Genomic DNA, 21042 nt, shown 5'->3' with positions numbered 1-21042 from the left:
AAACGGCTGGGGGGCAAAAAAAAGATTTTTCTGTTTCAGAAGTGGGTATAAAGAATATTACTTGGAAGTTGATAACTTTTCTATGTAGTGAGCACAGATCCATATATCTTACCTTTTACATACCTTAATTGCATTTCTCTAAGTATTTCGAAATATCCCCTTATCCCATATGGATACCAAGCTACATCTTCAAAATATGCATATCTTATTCAGTGTTCACATCGAACTGTTTTGTATTCAACACCAAGCTGATGGATGTTGAGAATCTGTACCATCTTGTGGACAAGACGGAGTCAAACTTTGAAGAGTGTCTGAATAAAATAGAAGCTTTGAAGAACTTTGGTCTGCAACAATGATCTTTTTGAACTTTTGTTCCTATTTTTAAGCTGAAAAGCAAAATATTTGTCCCCCTTGTACATTACTACCATGGCTGAATTTGTGGGAAATGAAGGAAATTGGTATGCTCAACAAGGAAACGTTCCTTTTTAAATATTTTGTCATGCCTTTATTTTACAGTGGTCAGACAGGAAAGCGGATTTTGAAAGAAGACATGCAGAAAGAACGAAGACATGTAGCGAAGCTGAGACTCGAACATGTGACAGCCACGTTAAGGCTTGAGACCTCCGCTTACTGGTCTCATGCTTTACTTCTGCACCGCTGTGCCCAACAGGCAATGTGTGCAGAGTATTTGTGACTCACAAAATACGCACAGTACACCAAAATATGAGGTAGTTGCTAGAACCTAATCTGGTGTCCTACAACTTTTAGATGTTGCTTTAGCACATGTGTCAAACTCAAGGCCCGCGGGCCACATGTGGCCCGCCATGTCATTTTATGTGGCCCCCCCAGCGTTTTATAGGTCCATGATTGACTTAAAATAGGTTTTCAGCACGAATTGACTACAAACTACATCTCCCATAATGCATTCCGATTGTTACCAGCCAACATTATGGCTTCTCGCCACTAGAGAGCAGCAGAGTCACCTCAAGCTGTTTATTGATTTTCCCAGCGAATAAAACTGAGACATCACAAGCTAACGTCAAAATGTCCAAGAAAAGAAACATCGATTTACAAGACTGTGAATGAAGATGTGTGTGAGTTGGTGTCAGGGCGGCAGGTGGCGCTAGACTTTTTTTGTTATCCGTTATCTTGACCGACAACATAAAAAAAATCGTTCATGTACTATTTTTATCCGTGAAATTACAACCATATTAACATCGGCTATTTAGCCGCATTTTATGCGGTTTAGTTGATATTCACCGTGAATCCAGATCCCATCCCAAATTAAGCAGGTAAATGTATCTACATTTTTCTCCGTAGTGACAAAAACCTCTGACTGAGGCCTGAATAACTTTTAATAAAATAAATTAAGCGACTTCACTTAAATTAGCATCACTTCACCCGCGGGGGTCTGAACGCATTTCCTCCTCTGCAGAAAAATCTGCGCTAATTCATCAGTCAGTTGGATCTGTCTGATCCAAACAGATCAACTGAACTCTGAGTGTTTTGCCCTGTGCGCGGTCCGGTTTGCGCTTTTACTAGGATTTTTTGTTGTTGTTTTGCGTGTTTTCGCTTCTCCGAAACGGACAGATGTTACGTCTGCAGCTCCTCCAGAACTCCGCTCTCCTGGGTAATGTGCACCGAGAAGGCTCCATTTGTTAAATCTTCTGGATGAGTTACTTCCAGCGGTTTTTAATTCTTCGCAGCCGCGTCCGCAGTGGTTGAGCAGCGGACTGCGCATGTTACAGTCTAACTAACTTCTGCGTCGTCATTTATTTCCTCAAGATAAACTCCCGGCTCCTCAAATGGATGAACACAACGTTGCGTTCTCTTTAGTTTTATCTAGTCTGTAATGGAGACTTGAATTTAACGCGCCATTTCAACCAAAGGTTTTGAATGCGCTTCCTAACCAGACGCTCCAAAGCGTTATTTAACAATATGAGGTGTTTAATTTATTTTTAACATTGTATTTTCATACATTTATGCTAGGGCTGCCAAAGTCTAGTTTTCCAGAGCTACCATCTGCAACTTTAGATGCGTTCTTTCTCCATCACACCTGGATCATTGACTCATTATAAGCCTCTACAGAACTGAGTTGCTGCTGATGAGGGAAGTCAACCTTTTGTCTGGGGTGTTTTAGCAGGGATGCATGTAAAAGTTGCAGTCTGGAGAACTGGACCTGGGCACTCCTGATTTGTACCGTCAATGTGGCCCGTTGAGGGAGGCCAATATGCTGAAGTGGCCCTCGGTGAAATTGAGTTTGACACCCCTGCTTTAGCACATCTGCTTTAGCAGAACTCTGTTGTATGTAGTAGCTCAAGAGAAAATAATTAATCCTCCAGAGAAGATTTTTGCTATTTTCCTATAGGTTGTTGGACTGATTAAGATGATTAATACAGTTGAACATAGTTTGAGCTTTCACACCTGCAGAAAGAATGTTCTTGAATTAAAGATGCAATGAGGTCAAAAGTCCCAGATTGTCTCTAAGAACACATTCATTTCAAATAAAATTAAAAAAAATCAGAGGAGGATGGGAGAAGGTGCATTACGACAGAGGAGTTAATCAGTAGGGAAAGGATCAGTAACTGTAGAAAAGGTGGAAATGTCTCCTCAGTTAGGATTCCCCGCTCTCGTTTACACTGGGCTGAGGTCTCTCAAGTGTCCAGATACCCCACAGAGGTGTTGATTAAGTCAAGCTGAAGGCCAGCGCTTGCTTGCGTTCAAGAGCCTCCAGCTCACTCAGCGAGCTATCAGGTGACCCGTCACTTGCTCGGTCTCTCTCCTTTCAGACACAGATGCTGAGAGGAGCTATTCTAGCCGGCCCCAAAAAACGTTCTGCTGGGTGTTGATAACCGACAGGTAACGGGGTGAGGGGAGCGGGGAGCGGGGGGAGTGGACTGTGAGGATACGACAGTGCTGGGAGGCAGAGGAGGGTAAATGATCTCTGAAGGCCATCTTATTAATGGAGGCTTTTCATTACTAGCACTAATGCAAATGATTGGTGGGGCTAATGAGCTCCAAGGTGTGAGTGAATGAGAACTCTGTGCAGCAGCACTCTGTGGTAATCATAACGGGAGACAGAGGTGATGAGTTTGAACATCATATTTGGTCATGATGAACACTTTGCTTGTACAAGAACAGAAGGAATAGAAAGAGAAATGGATGAATGAGCTGATGGGGTGGCGAGTCAATTGTGCGCCAACTTAATATGGCAGCCTGCTACTGGCAAGAGGCAACAAGATGAATGGTGAAGGGGGAGGCTGTATTTCACTGTCAGTGGGGTTGAAGTGAGGTAAGACCTGGGAAATGTCTTGATCACCTTCCATGAAGTGCTCTCATGCTGCTTCTTTAAGTACTGAGCAGGCGATAAAGCTTGCCGTATCATTTCAATATTTTTCCTGCAGGTCTTAAATGCTGCATGATATTCATTTATACTCTTCACCAACAGCAGCACATGGCCTAGTCAAGACAGCGTCTACGTGTCTTAGACACACTCCTGGTGGCTGCTGTGAACCTTGCATGTTGGGGGATTTAGCCCGAGTTACACCATGGTGTGTACAGGATCAGTTCTGGCTCAGGAACGTCTCTTGTGGCCTTCCTCTGGGAATCTGTGAGGGGAGGACTAGAGGCCACTGAATGATGGTCAAGGATATTAAGCCCCTCCTCCAACTCCTGCTCACACGAGCCCTTTCTGAAGCTGCCCATGGGGGATTAGGATGATGCCTGGCTGCCTACAATGTCTGTATAGCTAAAACAAACAACCTGCTTAGAGGAGACAACTAACTCAAGGGATGTATTATAAATAAATAAACTGAAACAGAAAGCAATATGGAAATGCTCAGTTCCTTATATAAGACACCAGACACAAGAAGGCATTCCTGAAGTTAGCCAAGTCAAGAGAAGTCACAACATGTGAATACATTTTATAGCAAAAAACACATATCAATTATAGTTAAATAAGTCATAAAATGTAATTTAAAAACAGATAAAACTGGACCAATAAATAGACAAAAACATTAATAGATAACACCAGCAAATTCAGAGTAAATGATGACTTCAGGTACTCAAATATTGGACATAATTGTAAAATCATAAAAAAACAAAATTTTCTTTTTTTTTTTTTCTAAAATTGTGCACTCTGTCCTCTTTCTATGCATGTAACTATAAAAATAATTCACAATAACTATTAGCAAAATCTAAAATGTTTTTGCAAAAAATCCAGTATTCATTATGAAAACAATTTCATATTATTCAAGGTTATAAGAGTTTGCTCAATTAATTGACATGCATGTTTTTATCAGAGTAACATAAAAAAAAATCTAGTTAAAATTTATTTTAATTAAGTTGAACAGCTTAATTGAAAGTATTTATCACAGATTAAAATGATAGTAAACAGTTTTTTCCCTAACCAACAGCTAAATATTGTGGTTGACTAAGGATAAGCATTCTTTACTTAACTTATATTGTCACCAGCTAAACTTCCAAATAGTAAATAGCTGTATTTTCTTTTTTTGTGTGTCAACATAACAAAATAAGCGCTTTCCTGGGATATAGTCAAAATGGAACATGAATTGATAAAGAAGAAATGTGTTTTTGTACAAAAGTTTATGTAAAAATTAAAGCAGGGCAAGGAAGCAGCACACATTTTCTATACAAAGTAGGATTTTCCAGTGAATAACAACATGGTGTAAGATAAAACCTGCACTTTATATCACAGTTGCATATGTCTGTTTGATTCATTTTCTTTTTCAGCAGTCACTGAAGTTCAGCGCCTTAGCATTTGTTGTACATATGATATGTGGGTGACAAAAACTGCTGTCGATGTAGATTCGGGAGGAGAAAGGGAACAAGGATGGGGGAATAAGTGCAGCTCGTGCTTCGGCAGGCTATTTAAAGCTAATGGCTGCTCTCCAGATTCAGGGGAAAGAACCATTGATTGTAATTTTCATTTTACTTCAGCTAGGAAGCCTATAGTTTTTATTTTTTCTCTCTTTTTTTCAATTTTAATTCTGTTGCAAAACAGTAATTGAAGCGTGTCGCTTTCATCTCCACTTATCTCCTCTGCTGCTCTCCCTTTGGAGTGCTCCTTCTCCTCCCCACATTGGTGCTTTGTGACGCTGTTGGTTTCTCTGTGATGTATTGTCTGGGATTCTGGTGCGTTATTGTAACTTGGTGTTGATGTACATGGCAATTAAATTCTAACTCCAAAGAAGCAGAGCCCACTCCCACTCGCTCTTTTTCATGGTGTTTTTTTTTTTTTTTTTTTCTCCTCTTGTGTCCGCCAGACGCCGGTGCGGCAGCTCCGTTCTTGAACCCCTTTCAATCAATGTCTAATTTTTCCCAGTTCTGTCTCTTTTGATGAATCCTTCCGCTGCCTCTATCTCCCTTTATTTCTTTCTCAGTTTCTGTGGGTCTGTCTCCTTACCTTCATGTTAATGAGTTGAGCAAAGGCATAGCAGGCAGTTCCTGGTTGGGGAGTTAATTAAAGTGGCAAGTTACAGCCCACACAGTCAAAACAAAAGGAGGCTCCTGTTCTTTCCAGTGACATCGGGAGATATTAAACACCTCGAAACTTAAATGCTGTGAGGGGGCAGCTGCACCAGCATCACCTACCTCTTCCTCTCCTGAAGCACTGAGGGGTTTATTGTTACGCTCTCCAGGCCTGTCACTGCAAACCAAACCAGTGAACCAGTAATTACTTACCAAGCGTCTTAAACTGCTGCATGAAAAGCGGAGATATGAAAGGGAATCCTGCGACCGGAAAACTGCACTGACACTGATAAGATAAGAAATCAAAGTAGAGAAATAGTGAAATCTGCCTCTCTTTTATATATTTTTTTTTTCTCACCCCCACCATGCCACCTGATGTGCACACAAGCACACGGAAACGGACGCTAAAAGATTTGTTCGAGCACGGGTAGCTCTGTGCAAGCGCACTCGAGCTCGAGGTACGGCGGGTCGGCCGAGCAGGACGGGAGCTGTTGCCATGGTTACCGTTCCTCGGCTCACTCTCGCAGCCCGGGAAAACTGTGTCATTATCCTGTACTCTGGACAGGAGGAGAGAGAAGGGATACAAAGAGAGAGGATGGGGAAAGAAAAGGGAGACAAAGAGAAAAAGGCAAAGAGAAAAGGGGGGCAGCCATGCATCCCACTAAATCATCAAAATTTGCACCCATATGTGGTCCTGTGTTCATTTTTTCCCTCCTATCTCTATTTCCATCTGTCAAGCGTGCCATGTTATCAACGTTAAAAGGTAAACAACTTCAGTGCTGACAAATAATGCTTGAAAATGTCAGGTAAAAACAGAGCAGTGTCGGGTGATAATGGGATCTGTTTTTTTTTTTTGTTTTGTTTTTTTTGCCTCTGAATACTGTTTGCAGCAGGCTATTGTGTTGGTGACAAAATCAATCTCTTAATCATCCTACTTATTTTTGATACTGTAGCAGACATATTCCGCCCTAATAACAACCCACACAAGTTAAATAAAAACACGCTTCACAGTAGCGATTGTTCAGTGGGATAACAATCTTCGTCTGAAGAGAAACAACCGCGAGTCGTTTTTTTTTAACCTCACAAACACAAAGAGAAGAACTATCTGCCCAAGATCTCTTGTGTTTGCCCGCGCTGTACGAGCGCAAGCGCATGTTAGGTTATTTTGCTGTTTGTGCAACACATCGTCTACTTCAGAGGAGTTACTGTACATTGTGAACTAATTACCTGGCAGTGTAAATAGAGGCGCCCTGCTGATATGGGCTGTTCGCCACATGATTTCCCTTGGTACAGCAGAGCCTGTTTGCACTGCCTTGCTGTGCTCCGTGTGCAGGCATGCATGTGACCTGTACACGCAGGTATATGTGCGCATTGACGGAGAGGGTTCTTTGTAACCCGCGAGGTGGGGTTTATTGAGCCGCGGGCTAAAAGAGTGTGTCTGTGATGGAGGGAGTTTGAGGGGGGAGGAGGGGCCAGAGGGGCAGCAGAGTAGCCCCTCCAAATGAAAAGCTGCCCTCTACTTCTCTGTCCACCACACGTAGCTCCCCTGAGAGACCTGTTCATATTACCGTGGCTGGTCAGAGAAACACAAACAGCACAAAACAAAAGCCTCCTTCTGTAGCAGTGAGAGAAAGGAACTTGTGTTGCCCTCATTTATCCTTCTCTCCTCTGATGGGGTCTGTTGGCCAGCAATATGAGGGGAAGGGAAAGAGGGGGAATAAGTGTTTGACTCACAACTGAAAACAGATGAGATGGAAGGAAAGTCAGTTTGACACGTTTCCAATTACTTCTGCCTACTTCATCTCAAGTCAGGTTAAAGCGAGGTGTCACATTTTAACAACAGTCATAGCAGCTGGAAAGTAGTGTAAGCATTTTGTCCACTTGATGTGGGAATTTCTCCCATATTAAAAGTTTCTGATCTCTGTTTATAAAGCTTGAGCAAACTCAGAATATTTTTCTAAAGAGCTATAACATTAGAGGGTAGAGGAGATATTCAAACAGCCTTACCAGTGTGTGAATCATTATTATTTATATTAGCTGTGTATCTGCAGGGTTTTGCTATTGTTTTAAGAAGAAACGATTACATCGTTGGCATTTTAAACTTGCTTTACAGTCTTATTTTAATCACTAGGATAATTAGCACGTTTAGCATTGCAAAACCCTGATCTCTATCTGTATGTTCTACAGTAAAGGTCAGCAACTTTAACGATCCAAAGAATCGTTTTTGCCCTTGTTGTTGCTAAATAAAGTAGAAGAGCCACAAGAACATCCTTGATCACTGTAAAAAATATATATAATTCATCCAGTTTCATAAATAAACTGGGAATAAATGAAAACAAAGAAAATGCATGCTTGTTGAAAAGGGGAAGAAATGCATTTTCATGAGTAAAGCAGTTGAGTCCTTGAATGGAGGTAATAGGTAACAAACAGAAAATAGAAAATTAAAGCATATGCTGTGATGACTGAACTAAAATAATATTTCTTGTTCTACTAGTTCCATTCAACAGCATAAGTAGATATTATATGAAAACAGATAAAATTACTATGTCTTTAATCTGAAACCAGCAACTTCTGTATTATTCTTTTATCAAAGTCGAGCTCCATCATGGAGAGTCTACAGAGATGCCTCGTCACCTTGCTTGACTATGAGATTCCTAAAACACTGCCATCATTTTCAAATCCTGCATGTTCCAAAACTGACAAAGATCAAGAGCTCAAAACAATAAAATTACCAACTGTTATTTGCAAAAATCCTGGCTCTTTCTCTCACTCTGAATGAAACACAGACATGTCTCAAAAACACCCTCATAGGTTCTTGTATATCCGTGGTTCCCCTGACTTGATTTTTAAAATCTCCAGTAACAGACTCCACATCAAAGAAAGTAGCTCACTATATGAACTCAAACATTTTTCCTCACTCGGTGTTGGATCTTTTTTCTATTTCTATCCAGATCTGAAAAAGTATAAAACCAGATTCTAGACTTTTTCTGTCCTTTAAGGACTCTTTGGAGAAACCTTCAAGTGGGATAATCCGAAAATTATGAATAAGAATGATGAGCTTCTGAAAATGAAACTATCTTCACTCACACACAGCAGCAGCTCTGTTTATAATGTGTCACAGAACGCAACATTTCATCTTGGTGGACAAGCATCATTGTAATATTGGTGATACATTCAGGAATACCAGAGAAAGCAAGAACTACAGTGATTTTTAAAGGAAATGTTACATTTAATTGACATATTTGATGACAAATATAGCCTGAATTAGGTTTTAACCTACTCAAGATGCAATACAGCAACTCTGAAAACCACTAAGTGTTTTCGGTGGAGCACAGAACCAAGTCACATCTAATTGGGTAAGAAACTGTGAGTGGCCTACACTCAGGAAAAAAAAACATGTCTGTTTCATCCAGAGTGGAGGCTGGTGTTATTGCATCCACTCCACGCCTTGTGAACATGTGGATACTGACTGCTATACTCGAGTGCAAATATGTGAGTCTTTCAATAATTTAAACTCAAATCCGCCAAAATGACAGTGTCGAACTCATTTTCATTTCAGCCCACATTAAGATCATGGATGTCCTCAAAGAGTTGGTTGTGGCAGAATGCATACATACAACTATCAATTAACAAACTTAAAATGTTATAGCTTCCTCTGCATTTGTTTTGTACTTAAATATTTAACATATTTTCCAGTTGATGTAATAGGACCCTATACAACTGAAAACTGATTTGATTTGACTGATACGGTTGTGACTAGACAGTCGAGTCTCTAGCTCGACTAAGCAGTCAAGCTAGAGAACCACAGTCCTATTTCTGTGGTTCTCTAGCTCAGAAGGCCACAGAAATAGAAATAATTTATGGTGGGCTGGATTTGACCTACAGGCCTTGAGTTTAACATGTGCTCTAAAATGTCTATAAAGAACAAACTGATTTACAAAATGCATGGACAGGAAAAGTTATGCTGGCCAATACCTATAGTTTCCTTTTATGTTGTCTACTCTGAAAAGTCAAAATATAAACCTGGTTAAAGTAAATGTGCTAGAGTACTACGAAAAATATTTTGACCCTGAGAATGTCATCAGGACAAAATGTCCTGTCCAGTCAATTAAGCTGTCAGTCATTCCTCAGCTAAATATGCCAGAGACAGTAAGAAAAATGGTCCAGTCAGATTCCATAATCATGTGAAAATGTCCTGGTAACTTTCACACACTTTCATGCAATATGCAGTTAATGAATTAACACATGCTTCCAACTACTTTAAGAGAGAATAAAGAGAATAGAAGTCTTCCTTTTATTCTCTGTCATTTTTCAAATCCCATTATAAATCTTATCTGACAGTTTTTGGTGTATTTGTGCATTTCAGTTCAGAGACTGATTTTCATTGCTTTATTTTTTGTGTGTGCAATTTTGGTTATTATGAGTTTATTTTTGTTCCGTTTTCATAGTAAACTGTCTCTGGCTTGGGTCTGCAAACAGCTAAAGCATTAAGGCATCGATTGCACAGAAAGGCATAAGTATTAAACTCACCTTGAGTCCTGTGAATAACTCTGTAACGTTCCCCTCACAAGCCAGATCAAATCACTGGTGGTGGTTCTGTAGATTGCCACTCTTGCCATTCTCATTTGTAAGCGTCAAACCAAGCCTGCTGTGGATTTGGAAATAACGGGTGTGGAAGAGTGAATGTGCAATCACAACTAATCAGAGCTTCTCTTGTTTCCTGCCCACAGCACCCAACACTGCACCCTATGGGAGCACAGGAAGCGCCCATGTCCCGCTGGCCTGTCGATACCTGGTCCTGGCTCTCTCCTCCTTCATCAGTGTGTACTAGCAGAGGCCGGCGCAGACACAGTGACTGTCCAGAGCATTTATGAGTCCTTTTTTTGACATTGCTGATGGCTGAAATCCAATCTGGTACTGTTTGTTAGAAAGCTGAGGTGGGGAAATAATCAGCTTCTGTTTTTTCTTTGTGGGGGAAAATATATTTTTTATTTTATTTTAGTTTTTTTTTTTTTTTTTTTTTTTTTTTTTTGCTCTTTGGTGAAAATTATGTCATGTAAATGCTATGATGTTATTTTTTATTATTATTCTAATTTTCTCATATCTCATTTTATTTCCTGATTGACTGACCACATTGTGAATTAGTGCTCACGCCCACCTCCAGTCTTATCAACAGCCTCTCAAACGAGTTACTTTCATGCTTCTTTTTTTTTCTCCTGTGAGGCGATGGCGCAAACTTTTCCATTCATTTTTTTGTACATGGTTCAAAAGAAGCAATTGTGCCAAGTCTCTGAAAACACAGATTACCATACCAATGTTGTATTGAATGTATTATGGGCTGTTGAACAAAGGAAAGACATTTAGATTCCTAACAATAACATTTTTGATTATAGAGTGAGCTTAAAAAAAATACAGGATAAAAAAAAGAGGGAAAAAAAACAAAGAACAAAAAAGGCAGGGTTTTTTTTTTTTTGTTTTTTTTTTTTTGTTTTTTTTTCTCCCGGCACCCCTGTTGCCATGATTACTCAGTAGGTGGATAAACAGTGTTGAAGGTGTGCTTTGTTGTATTTTGGAAATGGATCCGTCATTTACCATGCCTGCCTAGCAGCTTTGATCAGGCGGCAGTCAAAGTAGCAACATATCCTGTATCGTATCTTTATATTTTAATATAGTGTAGGCTTTTGTTTGAACGTGGGACCAGCTTCGCTCATCCAGCCAGGAGCATTAACACGAACCATGACTTTGTACAGAATGAATGGAGGAACATCGCTGCGCTTTTGTTTACATTTTTCTCAACAGACAGTACTACAGCCTATTCGTCATGCTTGTTCTGATTGCTTCAGCAGTTTGCTTCAGTTAGGAGGAAAACGCAGAGTCCGAGTTAAGCTGTTTAAAAAAATTGCAGTTCTTTAAAAGACGTATCTTTCTGCAGGCGTCGGAGCAGAGACATTTGTTTCTTAACTTGGTTCTTTCTAGCTGAACTCACACAGCAGGAACATGCTGTTTTATGGCTGCAGGTTTTACCAAAAAATATTTGGATAACCAAATCAGAAAGAAAAAAAAAAACTCTGCAGCACAATTTCCCCCCCTCCTATCAAAAAGTAATCTGAGACTGAACACATTTACCCTCAGACCACAAGGGTGAACAGAGATGATCAGTCTCTATTAGAGTTTAAGTCCAATTAAATAATGGAGCAGATTTTCCATTTCCTTTTTAGGAAAGCTTGTAAGAGCAGCATCCTCATTCCTAAGTACAGTGCCTTGCAAGAGTATCAAAACCCAGTTTTGTATTTTTACGCTTTTTCATATAATAACCACAAAACTTGAGTGTATTTATACTGTTTCAACACATTAAAACCAACACATGATAAACAAAGACAAAGTAGTGCAGAACTACGATGTGAAAGTTAAATGATTGTTTTTTCAGAGTTAAAACTAAAACAGTTGCAACATTTTGGAGCCCTATCAGCTTTCATCTACAGACAGAAATGTTTACACGTTCTTTCTTACAGAACTGTGCAGGTTCCCTGTCCCTGTTGAAAAATAGCCTCCTCACAGCAAGATGCTACTACAACCATCTTTTTTTTATAGTGGACACAGTGTGTTCATTTTGCATGTAGGCCATTACGTTCACTTCGGTCTCACCTCATGTCTTTGCCTTCTTGTGGTCTCCCTTAAATGGCAAACAGGAGAGGGTCATTAATTTGTCCTTTAAAACTTCCATAACCTTGTTAGTCTTCAATAGAGGACCAATTTGTAGCCTGCAAGACATAGTTGTCCTGTCAAAAGATTTTCTACGTGGAGCTGCGGATCTTTGCAGCTCCTCCATTGCTGCCATGGGCTCTTGCCTGCTTGTCTCTTTAGGTCCTGGAACATTTGCCATCGTGCTGAATTTTTTACCATTTTCAGAAAAGATTAGAATTTTGCTTTGTTTTATAACCTAGCTCTGCTTTAGACTTGCCCAGAACATTCTCCCTGATCTGTATGATGGGTTACTTTGTCTTCATGATGCTGTTTGTTCACTGATTATCTCTAACAAATGTCTGAGGCCTTTACGGAGCAGCTGGATGTTTACTGAGGTTAAAGGTGAACATTTGAAAGCATTTAGCTGCTTTGAAATTTATTTAGGGCTATCAGAGTGAAAGGGGCTGCATGCCACACTTCTGAGATTTGATATTTCCCTTGTTATAAACCATGTATCATTTTACTTCTGCTTCATAATTATGCTCTACTTTGTGTTGGTTCCACTCAAGAAATCCCAATAGAACACATTTAAGTTTGTGGTTTTTAAGTGGAATAAAAGTGATTGAAAATATACAAGGGTTATGGCTATTTTGGGAAGGCACTGTACTCTCAGCCTCATCACTAAAACAGAGATACTGAAATGCCTTAATATACCCATATACATACATTTACCTTTCCTCCTAAAGAAGCTCTCACCGAGGTTCTCCTCCTTCCTGATGATAGAATATTCAGTAACCGTCACTCAACATGTCTTTGAGTATAAAGAATAATGCTGGGAATAATTACAGCCCTCACAAATAATATTATTATTTCTTTTTTTAATGAATCAGATTCTTCAGATAGAGATGCTGCATTTTTGGTTGAGGCTAACATGTTTTTGAGGTTGTTTGAATTTAAAATGTGTTGCATTTTACCCAACAACTGAGGGACTTGCCCATCAGGTTCACAGAAGTATTTTCAGAGGTGACTGAAAATCTGTAGAACAATAGCCATCGCGGTTAAAAGACTTAAAGCACAAACACTGTCATTATTTACATGGTGGTATTTTGGTTATTTGTTTTCTTTTTGTACGGAAATTATTTTCAGCTTGTTTTACCAACGATAAATTTACTGCACTGTATGATTTTGTTTAAATGTTAAAGTATAATGGAAATGGTTCAGACGTATATTTATTCTCTTCCTTTATTAAAATGATGTATAAACAACACGTTTTGAAACATGTAAAACTGGATATGTGACATTTATTTGAATGAGACACGGTATGGCATAGTTTCTAATGTCGTCAGATTTCTTTAGATGCCATGACTGCTGTTGATTTAGGTATGTTTAAAAAGAACAATGTTTGCAATGAAATTTACCTACTTTTTGAAACAGAGGGTGTGAACCAGTATATCAGTATTATAGAACAGAATCAATGTGTGTATATTTGGAGAAAATAGGTACCTTTTGATCTGTAGAGCCAGTGTGTAGTCCTAGTTTTCACACACTCGCGTGTTTGACGATGTGCAGAGAGTATGGTTGTGCTGCATGTTCAAAATTAACCCGTGTTTTTAAAAGGTGGCCATTTTACAGACCTTCACACTTTCTTATGAATGGAAGAAGTTTTTATTTTGTTCTTTTGCAAAATCTTGTTTCATAACCCTGGTCTGAAAAATACATACCTCTACAGATCACCAGGCTGTGTTTGTACATGATTTTATTTTCCTTTCTTTTTTTTTTTCAATCAACTTGCTCTTGAGTTATAATGATAATGATTGTTGTGGCACATTGTGGTGACAGTCTGGAGTTATGCTGGTTGCTTGTTTGAGCACTTAAGACCATGCTAGTATTCCATATGAAATGTACTGGATGTTGATTATTATTTTTTGGATATGGTATTAACAAGTCCCTTTCACCGAATCCGTATAATTTGCAATAAAAGTCTTCATGTTACAATGTAAACCCACATCTGAGTTAATGAGCAGTAAAAGGCAGTTCTCATAGGTGATGCCAAATAAATGACAGTGAGACAGCATCCCTGTTGCTAATTTGACCCCATGAGAACAGAATCAAAACACCTGCTTATGTTTTTTATGCTCTTTTTTTTTTTTTTTTTACTTTTACTTTCAGCATTTGGCATGATCTAACTGATCAACAAGCAGACTGTCTGGGTTAGAAAAATGCAAATAAAGCCAGTGTTGATTACTTTAGCTATCCTAATGCCAGGTTCACACAGCAAAAGTTTTAAATTGTCGACCGATTTTCAAATCATGAGAAACTACATGCATGACGATAAAAAACGATTTCACTCATCAACGTTCAGATGTCTGATAGGAAATCTCCCAAAACCTCTCAAGACCAAACTTGACCTTAGAGTAAACAAACACGGCCGACGGGGAAGAAACAAATGTGGACCGCGACTAGAACAACAGAAAAAGTCGACTCCAACATCCACTATACCTTCTTTTTTTTGTCTTCTGTTTAGAATCCCCTCCATGTTTCAATCACCTCGCTTTCTGCTTGGCTACACGTCACATTCATCAGGCAGCGTTCTCATTTGTCCTTTGGGGAACATCACACACACACACACACGCACACACACACACACACACACTGCAATATCGGGCCAAGACAATCCAACATGTTGAATATACTTAAGTTCTTAAGAGCTATCCCAATAATCGGGACGTTCTTAAGATTGTCAGAAGGGGAAAATTGGAAAAAGTTGACATAAAAGTCGACATGTGTTTAGTTCCTTGAACTAAACACAATAACAACTAGCTGAAAGTTATCTCACTAACAAGGATAAATTTCTTGCAAGAATAAATCCATTTGGACTTTGCTAGAAGTCACAAAATCATGCACTGATTATTTGTCACAGCAACTGAGAAACACAGAAAGGGGTTCAGACCAGGAACTCAGTGAAGGAGGTGCTAGCTGGACTTTGGCCGAGGGCATCAAACGTGATATTTTAGTGAACAACATGCAGGAAGCAAAATTAAGAAATTTAAATCTTATTGAAATTGTTTTCATGACAACTCACTGGGGATGAAGTAACTCAAAAGATTTGCTTTGACAAACAGAAGCTGGGCTACCTGTAGCTGCAACGCTAAAGTTTTATTCACCTTTTCTTAAGATGCAGTGCTTTGCAAAAGTATATTCACACTCATATTTTGTCATAATAAAACCTCAAACTTTATTGAGACCTTGTGTGATAGACCACCAGAAAGTAGTGAGAAACTGAAGTAAAAACAAACCTACAACTTTATCCATGACTTGCCTGCTGTGTTCCTTGATGCTGTTGCTCACTAATGTTGTCTATCAAACCTCTGAGACCTTCCAGAACAGTTGGATTTACACAGCAACCGTTTTACACCCACACAGACTTTTATTTACTAAGAAGTGACCTCATCAGGTTGAACGGGATTTAATTTAGAGGTTTCCAAAGCAAAAGAGACTAGATGAAAATGCACCCCTCAGATTTTCATTTTAAAAAAAATTTTACATAATAATGTTTCCTCTACTTCATAAATATGCTTTACTTTGTGTTCATCTACAATTAAAAAAAAAAATCCAAATTATAAAAAATGTTAGTGTAAATTTAGTAAAACCTGGCAATGACAATTCAGCTCCAAATTATTTTCTGTTTTTAAAACGTCTTTTGAACCTCTTAGTCTGCATTATAAATCTTAATATGATCATGTCTGATATTATTGCTAGAATTAAAACATTTTCATGAGGTAAAATAAGCAAAAAATGTATGATGTTTTAACTGAAGGCAACAAGTGAAACCTGCAGGGTCAGAAGTCCCACACCGAGCCGAGGTGGCAGCATCTCTGGTTTTAAGATGATATTAATAATTGCCTTGTTTTCTTGTAGTTTCATGATACCACCAAGAAAAAACAATGGTAAAAATCTAAATTGTAAGTTGAGTACATTTAGTCTGTAGAAATATTTTGGGGCAGATTTATACTTATTAAAACCTTTCATTTTAAAGGTATGTCCAGGGTTACCAACAATAGTGCCAATTATTTGCTAACGTAGATTTATTTTTTTCCTCAAATGTTGTGAAAGTGCTCAAACTGACGGCTGACGTTTTCTGTCCAAATTGTTAGTGCAATTAAGAGTTACGGTAATTTATTTTAAGGAATTTTTCTTTCTTTTTTTTTTTTTTTTACACATTTTTACCTTTGAATATGTATTCACTTAGTTCCTGAGTCACATTGTCTTCAATAAAAGTTCCACATTATGGCAACGAGTAACATTTCACTACCACCATGTAATTATGTTCCTTATGTTTTTTTTTTTTTCACATATCTATAAGGAAAATCCTCTTGCTTTTAGAGAAAAGGAATCTCATTCCGATAGAGCAGATAAGATTGGGTGTTTTCTTTTTTGCCATGAGATTTTTTTTTTTCTTTAAGTCAAAAACATACAGTAGAACTGAAAAGCTTTGATATACTGAAAGTTGTTTTGAAAAATGGGGCAAAAGCTGTCACTAGTACTTTTGACATCTCCTCCGTCATAAATTCAGCAAAAATATCCAGGTGGCCTATATAGCCCATAAAAGGCATGCACCACATATTTATCTGTAAAAAAGTATTCATTTCTTCTCTACCAACGGTGTTGCATCAGATGATTTATTACGTCCAAACCATAAGCAGCTGTAATCGAAAACAGGGAGTAGTACAGTTCAAGTCTACAAAAAGTCCATATTTTAAGCAATACGAGAATAACCCTGTTCTTTTCCTCCCATTAATTTAATCAATATTTATTATTCAAAACAACCTTCCCAGCAATTAGCTCCTGGCTCAAAGTGCTGTAAGCTGAGGGACATATCAGTGTGTTGCAGTTGGCGCCTGAAGATATCAAGTCATCTAAATTGTGCAGGATCATGCATATCTGATTTCCTCTTCCCTCTGGCCTTGCATACTGTATGCACATTCTAGAGCTCAGATGGCCGCATGCCACGGCACATACAGAAGGATCAAGCACCATTTACTCAGCATCATCTTTACTGGCTCAAGAGCATCATTCAGCGTGTGGGATCTCTACAAAGATAAGCCACTGCTTACTCCGTCCATCCCACAGTGCACCTGGGTTGGATCAGACCAAAAAAAAAATGACTGCACAGCTTTCAAGTGTCCTATGACCTGAATCGTCTCTTGACTTAAACATCCTGGATGTGGCATGCCTCAGAGAGAGGGGAAAAATAGACGTGTGATGTGCAGGCTGAAAAGAGGCCGTGCCACCCGCCTGCAGAGACTGCTGCCTCGCCTCATGCTCCCAGTTGACAGACGTTTAAGAAAATAAAAATAAAATCCTTCTACTTTCCATAGAAGATTTTTAGATATTCATGTTAATGTGTATTATTAATATTATTATTATTGTTGTAACTATAATGGCCTCATAATGATTTTTTTAATCACTTCTGCTTTCAAAGTTTTTTCTCCTCACTCCAATGTCTTTGAGTTACACTGTTTAGCTTAAATGCATTTCTGACTAGTGGCTGTTTAATATCAGCTCAGCAGGTATTGTACTGAATGTGCCTTTAAAGTATTTTATCAATTAGTGTAATCCCATAACCCAATCTTTCCTAGTTCCCTTGCTGCCATGTATTATTCTAAATCTTAAAGCTGTAACAAAAACTTTCAATGGCTGACAGAATTTTCTGACTCTTCGGCTTTTTTCCCAGTAAACATTTTCTAATGCAGTTATTAGCATAATATTCATGCCAGATGTCAATACAAATCCAATTAATTGATATATAATAGATATCAAAACAAATAAGGTGGAACGATACACAAAGAATCAGTTTTGAAGATGCGTTCTAAAAAATATTCAATAGATAATAAACAGATTCAATGTGTATCTTGTATGAAGAAACTCAACAGAAGGTTTTCATGGTTGTGTATTTAGCATCACTGTCCTGTACATTAATTTCGTGTTAAGCAGCCTGGAAAAATACAAAAAAAAAAAGAAAAATCCTGTCTCCAACAACCCTGTACATTTCTTCAAATGTTTTCTTCTCCAGTGGAGTCTCGTGTTGTAAACTTTCACAGTGGTTGACTTCATTTTCTGAGAAACAACTCAACCTGCTTATTCCAGATATTTCTAAAACTTTCTCCGAGTCGTTCTTGGCTCTTTGACGGCTCCTCTGGTTATTTTTCAATTCTTCTGTCATCAATCTTGTGTGAAGCATCTGGTTGTTACTGGTTCACGGTTGGATGGTTTTGATCTGTTGGATCATCCAGAAGTTTGCAAATGTCTGGAGAGTTTTGATCTTACCTATCGCAAGTTTCTTCTTATGCGAGACCCTTATTAAAAATTTTGATTGATCATTAATTAGAATTGAGCCAGCTTTCAGCCAGTTTATAGTTATTTTCTTTATCATGACCTGACTTGTCAGCATGAACTCATACAAATGTCTGATATTTTATTCTACGATAGTCCCTCTGGTAAATCTCTGGCATTGTTTTCATCAAATGTAACTTATATCTGTCCTGCCATTTTTCCCACAAATGAGGCAAAACATGAAAATGTCTTTATAATCCAAGTAATTTTGATCGATCAGCAGTTTTAAGAATCAGGCATCCAACTCAAATCAAAGTTCAAACAAAACAACTGGTTGTTGTCGTATGTCAACATTGTTGTTTGTAAAATAGTATTTGCACAGTACTGTTGACATACTGCCTTCTACAGAACACCAAGTAGTTTGGATTAACCCCTGTGGGACAAACACTGCCCACTCTGACAGTTTTCTGTTTTAACGAATAAAAGAAGTTTTGTGAATCTGCCATCAATGCCTTTTTTGTTTGCAGCTCCTCTGAATTAGTTTCCCTTGCACCACTACCCCTGCATCTCAAAGTGCTGGCCGAAGAAGCGATTAGCATTGTGTCGGGGTTTTGTGGCTCATCACAAACAGCGTTCTGTGGTCAGCGCAAACAGGAGACGGGAGGCGGCTGTGAGAAATGGGGATTCCTCCTGACCTTGTGGTTAATGAAGCTCTTCCTGTGCCTCTGTCAGTTTTAAGTTGGAGATTGTGTCGTGCTGCACGCCAGGGCTCCTGCAGTCACCAGACCTCTTTCCTGAGCAGCATACTGAGTTGTCAGTATAAAAAATAAAAAAAATCCTCTGTGTTTTCAAGAACATGCAGTTTGGTAGATACGTTTGTTACACAGCAGGCAGAATCTATCCCTCCTGTCAACCCTGTGCAGAATGAGGAAGAGAAAAAAAACACTTCATATAACCAGTTTTTCTAAGAAAGTCTGATTCACTTCTAAATAGAAATATATATTTTTTGAAACAAGACTTTTTCATTTCTCTCTTACAATGTGTGCACAGGAAGTGAGTAATTTACTGGTGTGATCCGCTGATTTCTTTTCAATCTGTCTGAAAACACAGCAGGTCCACATGTGAGAGGGTCTGAAAAGAAAAGAAAAAAAAAATATAGAAAGAAAAGGGTTGCATGAAGTATTTGTCAACCTGTCCCTGGTTACTTCCAGTGAACTGGAAAATAAGTTGCCAGCCAATGATGCAGAGCCCGAGATAATGCCTGGGTTTTAAAGCGAGCTATCTGAAGCAGGACCATTCATGAGGCTGATGACTGAATCACAAATTGTGTTTTTTTTTTTTTTTTTACACGGAGCCTGAGGCAACTTTTTAACAAGGATTGAAAAGGATTGGCACAGAGAAAAGTCATTATTTGACTGACAGCAAATGTAATCCTATTTTATTTGTTTTTCACCCTTCCAATGGCAGATTACACGTAGTTTGGCGCTCTCTGACTGACACAGGAAATTAGTTCTTTGTAGCACGGGCTGTATTGTGTTTCTCCTCGGTGACGAGTCCAATGTCTGAGATGCGGCATTTCCTCTCTTCATTACTACAGATGAAATGTATTTACCATCATTTCTGGTTCTTTTTGCACAAAGTGGGAATGGGATTTTCAAACACTGTTTGGACTTTCATCTTTTCTGACTGTGTTATATTTATATCTTATTGCTGAAAAAAAACATGTGGTGGGGATTTAAAATGTTTACTTGTGTTGGAGAGTCCTTCGGCCACCAGGGGCATAGTTGTACATTCATAGGCTCTAGGTCAGAGGATTGATATGTAAGCTTTTCAAGTGGTATTGACATATCTCTATATAAAATATATATATAAAAAAATTATAATAATATATACTGATATTTGTCCAGAAATGAGAACAATTCATGTACTTTAATTACTTTAAAGCTTACATTGTGTATAGCACGTATGCAAGTCCATTTTCATGATGTTTGATGTGATTTTGTAGCAGTGGTTTGATACTAATAAATGGCACTTAATGATGGAATTATAGATTGTGTTTGTATTGAAATGTTTGGTCCTGAGTAACTTCAATTGCATGAATTGTAATAATTTACACAATCTAAAAATATTCCACCCAGATTTTCTGTGGATCCTGACTGATGCACAAAACCAAACTTTAGGTTTCATTCAGGCACAGTTTCATAATAAGATGGGAACTATTGAAAAACATATAAGATTTTTCTTAAATGTGCAAAAATATTTATATATTAAACAGTCATGCAGACAATATTTGAACATTATTCTATCTTTTTTCATACAACACACAGGGAAGTTTGAAATATTAGCCGTCTGAATTAGAGTTTGAAACCCAAAGAAACTTCACACAACATTAGACAAATGAGGAGGCCGACAATTTTTAGTGTTCAAAATTGATTGAACACTTGTAAGTTCTTCATACTTTGCTCTCATGGAACCTGATTTTCTTAGAAAACCTTTAAACTGGTCTAGATTAAAAGCTATTCAGGTTTTCTGAAG

The 21042-nt window shown here is 38.4% G+C and overlaps 1 protein-coding gene across 2 annotated transcripts in view; it reads left to right on the top strand.

Annotated features, from left to right (window-relative positions):
- negr1 (neuronal growth regulator 1) overlaps positions 1-14175 on the top strand; it is a 174465-nt gene extending 160290 nt beyond the window's left edge. For both annotated transcript variants that reach the window (XM_008408103.3, XM_008408104.3), the window contains one exon: positions 10221-14175. In XM_008408103.3, coding sequence (XP_008406325.1) covers positions 10221-10321 — 101 coding nt within the window. In that variant the 3' untranslated portion in view covers positions 10322-14175. The remainder of the gene's footprint in view (positions 1-10220) is intronic.
- The last annotated feature ends 6867 nt before the right edge of the window (positions 14176-21042 follow it).

This window comes from Poecilia reticulata, chromosome 4 (assembly GCF_904066995.2).
Source record: "Poecilia reticulata chromosome 4, P_reticulata-male-v2, whole genome shotgun sequence".
Taxonomy (NCBI): Eukaryota; Metazoa; Chordata; class Actinopteri; order Cyprinodontiformes; family Poeciliidae; genus Poecilia; species Poecilia reticulata.
This window is presented reverse-complemented; position numbering and strand designations above follow the sequence as displayed.